Here is a 12329-nt window from a genome sequence, read left to right on the forward strand (position 1 = left end):
CCCAAAAAAAAAAAAAAAAAAAAATATTTTTTCTGAAATGGAGTCTTACTCTGTCACCCATGCTCGATACAGTGATGCAATCTCAGCTCACTGCAACCTCTACCTCCTGGCTTCTAATGATTCTCCTGCCTCAGCCTCCCGAACAGCTAGGACTACAGGTGTGCACCACCATGCCCAGTTAATTTCTGTATTTTCAGTAGAGATGGGGTTTTGCCATGTTGACAAGTCTGGTCTCGAACTCCTGACCTCAGGTAATCTACCCACCTCACTCTCTCGAAGTGCTGGGATTACTGTCATGAGCCACTGAACCTGGCCTACATTTTCTTGACTGAGAAAATTACTCAGTTGGTAATTGGAGAACATGAGCAAGATTCATGTTATTTATTTTTAATAAAACAGGTATTGCTGTGTCTAATTTAGACCTGATCACCTGTCTGGAGCAAGGAAAAGAACCCTGGAATATGAAGAGACATGAGATGGTGGCCAAATCCCCAGGTAGGTGAGAGTGAAAAGAACAAATGACACAGATGAGAGGTCCAAAGGTGAAAAAGAAAGCCAGTCCTTAAAATGTAACTTGGAAATTTGTGTTCCAAAAGAAACAGTTTCTAGGCAGCTGTTTTTTGTTTTTTTTTTAAACTTCAACATAGGAATATCTTCTGTCGTATACTTTTTAATTCTTTAAAAATTCTACTTTACGGGCAGGTGCATTGGCTCACACCTGTAATCCCAGCACTTTGGGAGGCCGAGGTGGGCAGATGACCTGAGGTCAGGAGTTCAAGACCAACCTGACCAACATGAAGAAACCCTGTGTCTACTAAAAATGCAAAATTAGCCAGGCATGGTGGCACATGCCTGTAATCCTAGTTACTCAGGAGGCTGAGACACAAGAATTACTTGAACCTGGGAGGCGGGGGTTGCTAAGATTGCACCATTGCACTCCAGCCTGGGCAACAAAAGCAAAGCTCCATCTCAAAAAATTACAAATAAAACATTTTACTTTTCTTCAGTGATCTTCCTTCAAGTTTACAGTGAGCTAAAGTCCTCTTTATGGCATATAAGAGACTGTGCAATCTGACTTTTTTTCCCCATTGTTTTTGGAGACTCAGAAATATTGCATACTTTTGAGAAACTCTTGTTAAACCATTGTGTAAGTTATCTTTTTGCATTAAGTTTAAAACGTGGGCCGGGCGCGGTGGCTCACACCTGTAATCCCAGCACTTTGGGAGGCCGAGGCGGGTGGATCACGAGGTCAAGAGATCGAGACCATACTGGTCAACATGGTGAAACCCCGTCTCTACTAAAAATACAAAAAATTAGCTGGGCATGGTGGCACGTGCCTGTAATCCCAGCTACTCAGGAGGTTGAGGCAGGAGAATTGCCTGAACCCAGGAGGCGGAGGTTGCGATGAGCCGAGATTGCGCCATTGCACTCCAGCCTGGATAACAAGAGTGAAACTCTGTCTCAAAAAAAAAAAAAAAAAAAGTGTAACAGTTTTAAGTGGTTTCTGTTCCATTGGTTTTTTAGTTTATTTTTCTGCACATTTCATTCTGTTTGTATTACTATAGTCTTGAAATATCGTTTGAAATTATAAAGTATGATGTTCTGCTTTGTTTTTATTCCTCAAGATTGCTTTGACTATTCAAAGTTGATTATAGTTTTGGCTGGGTGCAGTGGCTCACACCTGTAATCCTATCACTTTGGGAGGCCGAGGCAAAAGGATCCCTTGAGCCCAGGAGTTTGATACCAGCCTAGGCAACATAAGGAGACCCTGTTTCTTAAAAAGATTATTGGGCCGGGCACGGTGCCTCATGCCTTGTAATCCCAGCACTTTCTTTTTTTTTTTTTTTTTTTTTGAGACGGAGTTTCACTCTTGTTACCCAGGCTGGAGTGCAATGGCTCCATCTCGGCTCACCGCAACCTCCGCCTCCTGGGTTCAGGCAATTCTCCTGCCTCAGCCTCCTGAGTAGCTGGGATTACAGGCACGCGCCACCATGCCCAGCTAATTTTTTGTATTTTTGGTAGAGACGGGGTTTCACCATGTTGACCAGGATGGTCTCGATCTCTTGACCTCGTGATCCACCCGCCTCGGCCTCCCAAAGTGCTGGGATTACAGGCTTGAGCCACCGCACCCGGCCTATCCCAGCACTTTCAAAAGCTGAGGCAGGTAGATCACCTGAGGTCAGGAGTTCAAGACAGCCTGACCAACATGGCAAAACCTTGTTTCTACTAAAAGTACAAAACGCTGTTTCTACTAACAACAACAAAAAAACACTAAAAATACCAAGTGTGGTGGTGCGTGCCTGTAATCCCAGCTACTCAGGAGGTTGAGGCAGGAGAATCACTTAAATCCAGGTGTAGGGGGCCGGGCGCGGTGGCTCAAGCCTGTAATCCCAGCACTTTGGGAGGCCGAGGCGGGTGGATCACGAGGTCAAGAGATCGAGACCATCCTGGTCAACATGGTGAAACCCCGTCTCTACTAAAAAAAAAAATACAAAAAAAAAAATTAGCTGGGCATGGTGGCGTGTGCCTGTAATCCCAGCTACTCAGGGGGCTGGGGCAGGAGAATTGCCTGAACCCAGGAGGTGGAGGTTGCGGTGAGCCGAGATCGCGCCATTGCACTCCAGCCTGGGTAAAAAGAGCGAAACTCCGTCCCAAAAAAAAAAAAAAAAAAAAAAAAAAAAAACCCCAGGTGGAGGGGTTAAAGAGAGCCAACAGAACGCCCAATTATCTTCCACCAAAGAAAAAGAGAAAACCCATCTCTCAAAAAAAAAAAAAAAAAAAAGATTTATTGTAGTTTCATATAAAATTAGGGATTGTATTTTCTGTTACTGTTAAAAAAAAGGCACAGGAATTTTGGTAGTTTATTGAATCTGTAAATTACTATGGATAACATGGCACTTTAATAATATTTATTTAAATCCATAGATACAAAATATTTTAAAACTCAACTTGTGTCTTCTGTAATTTCTTCTATTGAAATCTTATACCTTTTATTGTAAAAAATTTTTTTGGCCAGGTGCAGTGGCTCACGCCTGTAATCACAGCACTTTGGGAGGCCGAGGCAGGCAGAACACCTGAGGCCAGGAGTTCATGACCAGCCCGACCAACACGAAGAAACCCCATCTCTATTAAAAATACAAAATTAGCCAGATGTAATGGTGGATGCCTGTAATCCCAGCTACTTGGGAGGCTGAAGCAGCAGAATCGCTTGAACCTGGGAGGTGGTGGTTGCAATGAGCCGAGATCACACCAAGAGCAAGACTGCATCTCAAAAAAAAAAAATTGCTTTTTACTTTCTTGGGTGAATTTGTCCTTGGAAATAAATTATTATTATTATTACTATTATTATTATAGAGATTGGGTTTCACCATGTTGGCCAGACAGGTCTTGAACTTCTGACTTCAGGTGATCCACCCACCTCAGTCTCCCAAAGTGCTGAGATTATAGGCATGAGCCACCAAGCCCGGCCAGAAGTTATTTTAATGCTATTGGTAAATAATATTTTTTTCCTTTATTTTATTAGACAATTTAAGTTCATAGAACCATAACTTGTATGTTAATTTTGTATTTGGTAATTTACTGAGTGTATTTGTTAGTTTAGATAGGTTTTAATGTACTGTTTATGTATTTTTACTTATTTATTTTTTTATTGCATTTTAGGTTTTGGGGTACATGTGAAGAACATGCAAGATTGTTGCATAGGTACACACGTGACAGTGTGATTTGTTGCCTTCCTCCCCATCACCTATATCTGGCTTTTCTCCCCATGCTATCTCTCCCCAACTCCCCAGCCCCCTATTTATGTATTTTTATATATAAGGTTACATGATCTACAAACAGCAACATTTTACTTATTTGTCTTCAATTTGCGGAGGCTGGAGTGCAGTGGGGCGAGCTTGGTTCACTGCAACCCTTGCCTACAGGGTTCAAGTGCTTTGCCTGCCTCAGCCTCCCGAGTAGCTGTGATTACAGGCACCAGTCACCACACCTAGCTAATTTTTTTTTTTTTTTTTTTTTTTTTGAGACGGAGTTTCCCTCTCGTTACCCAGGCTGGAGTGCAATGGCGCGATCTCAGCTCACCGCAACCTCCGTCTCCTGGGTTCAGGCAATTCTCCTGCCTCAGCCTCCTAAGTAGCTGGGATTACAGGCACATGCCACCATGCCCAGCTAATTTTTTGTAATTTTAGTAGAGACGGGGTTTCACCATGTTGACTAGGATGGTCTCGATCTCTTGACCTTGTGATCCACCCGCCTCGGCCTCCCAAAGTGCTGGGATTACAGGTGTGAGCCACCGTGCCCGCTGCACCTAGCTAATTTTTATATTTTTAGTAGAAACAGACTTTCACCATGTTGGCCAGGCTGATCTTGAATTTCTGACCTCATGATCTGCCCGCCTTGGCCTCCCAAAGTGCTGGGATTACAGGCATGAGCCACTGCGCCTGTCTTGTCTTCAATTTCAATGGCTTTTTTATTTTTGACTAATTCTTCTGCTACATACTTTCAGTGTTAGGTTAAAAGAGAAGTATTGCCAGTGGGCACAATATAGTTTGGCACTGGTGTCTATCAATTTGAAAAAGCAAACACCTCTTCAAGTTTTTATAAACTGGTTTCAGAAGGTAAAGATCTTCCTTTCTGGGCCCCCAGGGTAATGAGATGGCCACTGGTTTTGTATTGGAGAGGGGTTGTAGCTTGGTCACAAGGCTGCAGAGTCGGTGGTAGGGTCCACCTTTAGTTGGCTGGTTATAGGGGGCTTGGATAGTTGTAATGCCCATTTTATTTTATTCTATTTTATTTTTCTTTTGAGATGGAGTTTTGCTCTTGTTGCTCAGGCTGCCTCAATCTCGGCTAACTGCAACCTTTGCTTTCCAGGTTCAAGCAATTCTCCTGCCTCAGCCTCTCAAGTAGCTGGGAATACATGCATGTGTCATCAGGCCTTTTTAATTTTGTATTTTTAGTAGAGACAGGGTTTTACCATGTTGGTCAGGCTGGAACTCTTTTAAAGAAGGGGTTTTACTGTGTTAGTCAGGATGGTCTTGATCTCCTGACCTCCTGATCCATCTGCCTCGGCCTTCCAAAGTGCTGGGATTAGAAGCGTGAGCCACCACACCTGGGCCCCATTTTATTTTTAAACAGACTGAATGTTCTTCAGAATTTTGCTCTGTAGGACAGACACTAGGGCAGGTTTCTGCATTCGGGTCTTCATATGGTAGGCCTTATGTGAGGATGTGGATGAGTATGGCTTTCACTGAGTACCAAAGAGGATTCCCACAGGTCACTGTTGAGGTTTCCCTGTAGGCAGAACTGCCTGTGAACTGTGGCCCATGGAGCTGGAACTGTCATTGAACTGTTTCAGGGACCACAGTGAAGGCCAAGGTCTGCAGTCCTGCCCACATGGCTATCAATGGGTACCTTCCTCCAGGTCTCTGGAAGGGCAGGACCTCTCCCAGACTGTACCTGGGAGGAGTTTGGGATGATTACAGAGGAAGTTCAGAATTCCTAGTGGGGGCCAGGCGTGGTGTAATCCAGGCATGAGTCACCATGGGAAGCCCAGGACATTGGATCACCTGAGATCAGGAGTTCGAGACCAGCCTGGCCAACATGGCAAAACCACATATCTACAAAAATACAAAAATTAGCTGGGCATGGTGGTGCATGCCTGTAGTCCCAGCTACTTGGGAGGCCGAGGCAGGAGAGTGGGCTGAAACACAGAGGGAGAGGTTGCAGTGAGCCAAGGTCATCCCAGAGCACTCCAGCCTGAGTGACAGAGCAAGACTTTATCTAAAAAATATATGTATATATATACACATATATATATATATATGTACACGAATTCTCATTGGAACCAAGTTGGGTGGGCTATTTTCTTACCTGTAGCCAAGAACAAGGGTCCTGTAGCTTGCCACCTGAATGAGGGCCTGGCTTTTGAAAAGAACACACCTTAATTTTGGGCTTTAGCAGTTTCCCTGCTCCCTCCCTAGAGCTCAAAGCTCCCTTGAAGACACTTATTTTGGAGATGGAGACTTGTTATATAACCCAGCCTGGTCTTGAAATTCTGGCCTGAAACAATTTTTCAGCCTTAATGTACCATGTAGCTGTCATGACAGATGTGAGCCATCATGCCTGGCTCTCTCATAAAGGCATTTTTGTCAGGAATGGCTGAAAAATTTTCTTGCTGTTGGGGCATATAAAAGTAAAGCACCTTTTATGTTTTCATCTTGGTGATGTCACTCTCCCTATACATTTTTACTTTCTATTTTCCACTGGAAATTCTGTAATTTTTGATTCAGAAATTTAGGACAATGTGGTAGAATTTACATGTTATGCCTGAAGCAAATGAGATAATTAGTAGGCACTCCATATTTACTAAAACAGTTACTTATAAATTTAAGTTTGCTGTAGGCAAAAAAGAATTATAAGATTTTCACCCACTTTCTTCAACCTATGTCTAAATAATAACATAATTTTTCCCAAATGTTTGTTTTTATATATCAGAGGCTCTAGCCCTAATCCGTAAAATATATTTTTCTTTATTTAGCAATTTCAAGCTATTCTTTGCTTCTAAAGTTGGATGAAAGCAGTTTCATTTTGTGTAATAGTACCATATATTTAAAACATAAAAATTAAATATTTTTTATGCTTATTTATTCAGAATTTCTCATTAGAATTTTTATTTATGATTATACTGCATTTTCTCTGAATTTTTGCTGTTACACGGTACATGCCAATGATTCAAAATACTTGCCTTTCATGAGTACACAGTCACAGTCAAATATTGTAGTTATCTAGACAAATTGTTTCTTAATGATACATCAATGTTGCATACAAGATTTTATGAGTAAACATATCTTTTTTATTGTTTTCCACTTATTTATTTATTTATTTATTTATTTTGTTTGAGATGGAGTTTCGCTCTTGTTACCCAGGCTGGAGTGCAATGGTGCGATCTCAGCTCACCGCAACCTCCGCCTCCTGGGTTCAGGCAATTCTCCTGCCTCAGCCTCCTAAGTAGCTGGGATTACAGGCATGCGCCACCAGGCCCAGCTGATTTTTAGTGTTTTTAGTAGAGACGGGGTTTCACCATGTTGACCAGGATGGTCTTGATCTCTTGACCTCGTGATCCACCCGCCTCGGCCTCCCAAAGTGCTGGGATTACAGGCGTGAGCCACCGCGCCCGGCTCCACTTCTATATTACTGCATTTTTTCAGTGTTAGGTTTCTTAACATTGGTTTATTCTGTTTTTAGGTTTTGCTTATGTATTATAATCTTAGACAATTTACAATTCTGTTTGTATACATTAAAGTCAATATGAAGTTTAATTAAGAGATAAATCAGCCATATGTCTATCACCATCAAATTATATATATGTGTATGTGTTTATCTATGAATATGACCCCAATTTAGGTTGTGGCTTATCTTGTATATATTCTTTCTTAGCTGATTTTCAGTGGTAGCTTTTTCTTGTCTTAGTGAGTAGTCATGGAAATAGTTTTATTTTCACCACTTGTTTAATGATCAGTAAATATTTTCTTTGTGTGAGAGAAACATTTTTATGAACTGAAAGTAACTTTTGAAAAAAATTTATAATTCTGTATTTTTTCCATTTTTTCTTTTTAGAAAAATTATTATAAAAACACGTAACATGAAATTTACCATCTCAAATCTATTGAAGCATACATTTCAGGGTCAGACATGGTGGTGGCTCACATCTGTCATCCCAGGATTTTGGGAGGATCACTTGAGTCCAAAAGTTTGAGACCAGTTTGTGCAACATATGGAGATTTCCTTGCTACAAAAACATTTTAAAATGGCCAGGAATGGTGGTGTGCACCTGTGGCGTCAGCTACTTGGAAGATTAAAAGGGGAGGATTGGCCGGGCGCGGTGGCTCAAGCCTGTAATCCCAGCACTTTGGGAGGCCGAGGCGGGTGGATCACGAGGTCAAGAGATCGAGACCATCCTGGTCAACGTGGTGAAACCCCGTCTCTACTAAAACTACAAAACATTAGCTGGGCATGGTGGCGCGTGCCTGTAGTCCCAGCTACTGAGGAGGCTGAGGCAGGAGAATTGCCTGAACCCAGGAGGCGGAGGTTGCGGTGAGCCGAGATCGCGCCATTGCACTCTAGCCTGGGTAACAAGAGGGAAACTCCGTCTCAAAAAAAAAAAAAAAAAAAAAAAAAAAAAAAAAAAAAAAAGGGGAGGATTACTTCAGCCTGAAAGTTTGAGGCTAAAGTGAGCCATAATTGTGCCACTGTACTCCAGCTTGGGTGACAGAGTAAGAAACTGTACATTTCAGGCATGTTAAGTATATTCACATTGTTATGCAAAAGACTTCTAGAAATTTTACATCTTGTGAAGCTAAAATTCAAATACTCATTAAGTAACAATTACCCATTTTACTCTCTCCAGCCCTTGACACTCTTCCACTTTCTGTTTTTAGGAGTATAACAACATAAAGTATCTCATATAAGTGAAATTATATAATAGCCATCATTTTGTATCTATCTTATTTCATGTGACATAATATTCTCAAAGTTTATCTTAAAATGTGACAAGATTGGCTAGGTGCAGTGGCTCATGCCTGTAATCCCAGCACTTTGGGAGGCTGAGGCTGGTGGATCACTCGAGGTCAGGAATTCAAGACCAGCCTGGCTAACATGCCGAAGCTACTAAACATAGAAAATCAGCTGGGCATGGTGGCGGGCAGACACCTGTAATCCAGGAACTCTGGAGGCTGAGGCAGGAGAATCCCTTAGAACCCATAAGGTGGAGGTGACAGTGAGCTGAGACCTTGCCTCTGCACTTGAGGCTGGGCGACAGAGCGAGGCTCTGCCTCAAAAAACAAAACAAGACAAAAGGAGTGGGCCGGGCGTGGTGGCTCATGCCTGTAATCTCAGCATGGTGGGAGGCCAACGTGGGCAGATCATGAAGCCAGGAGTTTGAGACCAGCCTGACCAACATGGTGAAAGCCCTCGCTACTAAAAATACAAAAAAAAGAAAAAAAAATAGCCAGTAGTGGTGGCTCGTACCTGTAATCCCAGCTACCCAGGAGGCTGAGGCAGAAGAATTGCTTAAACCTGGGAGTCGAAGTTTGCTGTTAGCCAAAATTGCCCCCACCGCACTCCAGCCTGGGTGACAGAGCAAGACTCCGTCTCAAAAAAAAAAAAAAAAAGAATATGTTGAAGAATGTGTTTTAGTTTCATATATTTTTGGATTTCCCAGTTTGTCCATTTTGCTTTTAATTCCTAGTTTCATTCAGTTTTGGTCAGAAAGCGCGGTGTATAATTTTGGTCTTCTTAAATTTATTTGTTGTTATTTTGAGACAGGATCTTACTCTGTTGCCAAGGCTGTAGTGCAGTGTCATGAGTTTGGCTCACCGCAATCTTAGCTTGCTGGACTCAAGTGACCCTTTTACCTCAAATTTTTGAGCAGGTCCTACAGACATGCACTACTCTGCCTGGTTGATTTTTTCATTATTAGTAGTGACAGAGTCTCACTGTGTTGCCCAAGCTGGTCTCAAACTTTTTCCCCCAAGTTGAGATTATAGATATGAGCCTCTGCACCCAGCCGGTATTCATAAATTTAATATGACTTAGTATGTTTCCTAACAGAACACACCAGGTGCAAATATGAATATTGTGGGTATTCTCTTGCTTTTCCCTGGAAAGTTTTGTACATGTCTGCTAAGCCTAGTTGGTGATAGGATATAGCTGGTCTATGGTTAGAGGTTGTCCATGCTCTCTAAACCTTATGCTGCAATATAATCCTCCTGTTTGATGTGGGACCTGGTGGGAGGTGCTTCGGTCACAGGAAAGCAAATTCCTCATAAATGGCTTGGCACCATCCTTTTGATAATCAAAAGGTTATACTCTATTGATTCAAACGAGAGCTGGTTCATTAAAACAAAACAAAACAACAACAAAAAAAAACGTGGCTTCTTCACCTCACACTTACTTTGTCTCTTACTGTGAGATGTGTCCAGTTACACATTGCCTTCTACCATGGGTATAAGTTCACTAGGACCTTCACCAGAAGTAGATGCTGGCCCTCAGTTCCTGTACAGTCTGCTGAACTGTCAGCCAAACAAACCTTTTTTTTTTTTTTTTTGAGACGGAGTTTCGCTCTCGTTACCCAGGCTGGAGTGCAATGGCGCGATCTCGGCTCACCGCAACCTCCGCCTCCTGGGTCAGGCAATTCTCCTGCCTCAGCCTCCTGAGTAGCTGGGATTACAGGCACGCGCCACCATGCCCAGCTGATTTTTTGTATTTTTAGTAGAGACGGGGTTTCACCATGTTGACCAGGATGGTCTCGATCTCTTGACCTTGTGATCCACCCGCCTCGGCCTCCCAAAGTGCTGGGATTACAGGCGTGAGCCACTGCGCCCGGCCCAACAAACCTTTTTTCTTTAAAAATTATCTACTCTCTTGCTGAGCGCGGTGGCTCACACCTGTAATTCCACCACTATGGGAGCCTGAGGAGGGCAGATCACCTGAGGTCGGGAGTTTAAGACCAGCCTGACCAACATGGAGAAACCCTGTCTCTACTGAAAATACAAAATTAGTCAGTGTAGCTTGAACCTGGGAGGTGGATGTTGTGGTGAGCCAAGATATGGTGCCATTGCACTCTAGCCTGGGCAACAAGAGTGAAACTCCATCTCAAAAAAAAAAAAAAATTATCTACCCTAGGTATTCCTCTATATGTAAAATAATTAATACAGTCTGTAAGGTTGTCTGAGTTTTTTGTTTTCTTAAGTATTATTGCAACTGCGGTCTTGATGTCTACAATTATTACATTGCTCCATATTTCTTACTTTTGTCAGAATTTGGTTTATATATTTTGCAGTGCTGATGTTATATACCTACTTACGTAATAGAGAGATATACTAGTTTTAGATTCCTTGAGACTCAAGAGAATAATAATTTAAAAAATAGTTATAGATTACTGGTAAATTAACCTATTTTATTATTATATAATATCAATTTTTTTCTCATGCTAGTACTTGACTGAAAGCATGTATCTAATATAATTAAAGTTACCTCATGCAATAGTGGTTGCTATTTGGATGAAAAATAAATGTTTTCTATTCTGTTACTTTCCGCCAATTCGATGCAAAGCTAAAATCAGTCTCTTATAGGCAGCATATTGTATGCTTTTTTTCTAAAGTTACTCAGGCATTTTATTTCTTTTTCTTTTTTATAATTTTATTTATTCATTTATTTTTAATTTTTTTCTTTTTGAGACAAGAATCTCACTTTGTTGCCCAGGCTGGAGTGCTGTAGCATGATCTCAACTCACTGCAACCTTCACCTGCCAGATTCAAGTGATTCTCATTCCTCAGTTTCCCAGGTAGCTGAGATTACAGGTGTTTGCCACCACGCCCAGCTAATTTTTTCTTTTTTTTGAGACAGAGTTTCGCTCTTTTTACCCAGGCTGGAGTGCAATGGCGCGATCTCGGCTCACCGCAACCTCCGCCTCCTGGGTTTAGGCAATTCTCCTGCCTCAACCTCCCGAGTAGCTGGGATTACAGGCATGCGCCACCATGCCCAGCTAATGTTTTTGTATTTTTAGTAGAGACGGGGTTTCACCATGTTGACCAGGATGGTCTCGATCTCTTGACCTCGTGATCCACCCGCCTCGGCCTCCCAAAGTGCTGGGATTACAGGCTTGAGCCACAGCGCCTGGCCAATTTTTTCTATTTTTAACAGAGAGGGGGTTTCACTGTGTTGGGCAGGGTAGTCTCAAACTCCTGGCCTCAAGTGATCCACCCACCTTGGCCTCCCGAAATGCTGGATTACAGGCATGAGCCACCATTCCTGGCCTATGTATTCATTCATTTTAGACATAGGGTTTCATTCTGTCAATCAGGCTGGATTTCAGTGGCATGATCATGGCTCACAGCAGCCTCAACTTTCCAAATCCTGATGATCCTCTCATTTCAGCCTCTCAAGTAGCTGCATTACAAATATGTGCCAACACCAATTATTTCCATTTCATCTCACTTTTCAAACACCACTCTGTTCTGTTTCAAAGAGTGTAACCTCTGCCTCCTGGGTTCAAGTGATTCTCCTGCGTCAGCCTCCTGAGTAGCTGGGATTACAGGCATGTGCCACCACACCTGGCTAATTTTGTATTTTTAGTAGAGATGAGGTTTCTCCATGTTGGTCAGGCTGGCCTTGAACTCCGGACCTCAGGTGATCTGCCCGCCTTGTGCTCCCAGAGTGCTGGGGTTACAGATGTGAGCGACCCCACCTGGACTGTTTTTATATACATATATACATATATATATATATATATATATATATATATATACACTTTTTTTTTTTTTTTTTTTTTT

The 12329-nt window shown here is 42.2% G+C and overlaps 2 protein-coding genes across 2 annotated transcripts in view; both read left to right on the forward strand.

Moving 5' to 3' along the window:
- Nucleotides 1-12329, forward strand: part of LOC116543866 (zinc finger protein 429-like) — a 785602-nt gene that overhangs the window by 218829 nt on the left and 554444 nt on the right. The gene's annotated exons all lie outside the window — the stretch shown is intronic.
- LOC116543867 (zinc finger protein 708) overlaps nucleotides 1-12329 on the forward strand; it is a 29006-nt gene that overhangs the window by 13682 nt on the left and 2995 nt on the right. Inside the window, exon 3 of the mRNA XM_032269814.1 lies at nucleotides 400-495. Coding sequence (XP_032125705.1) covers nucleotides 400-495 — 96 coding nt within the window. The remainder of the gene's footprint in view (nucleotides 1-399; nucleotides 496-12329) is intronic.

Source organism: Sapajus apella, unplaced genomic scaffold, assembly GCF_009761245.1.
Source record: "Sapajus apella isolate SASKATOON/1434 unplaced genomic scaffold, GSC_monkey_1.0 scaffold199, whole genome shotgun sequence".
Classification (NCBI taxonomy): Eukaryota; Metazoa; Chordata; class Mammalia; order Primates; family Cebidae; genus Sapajus; species Sapajus apella.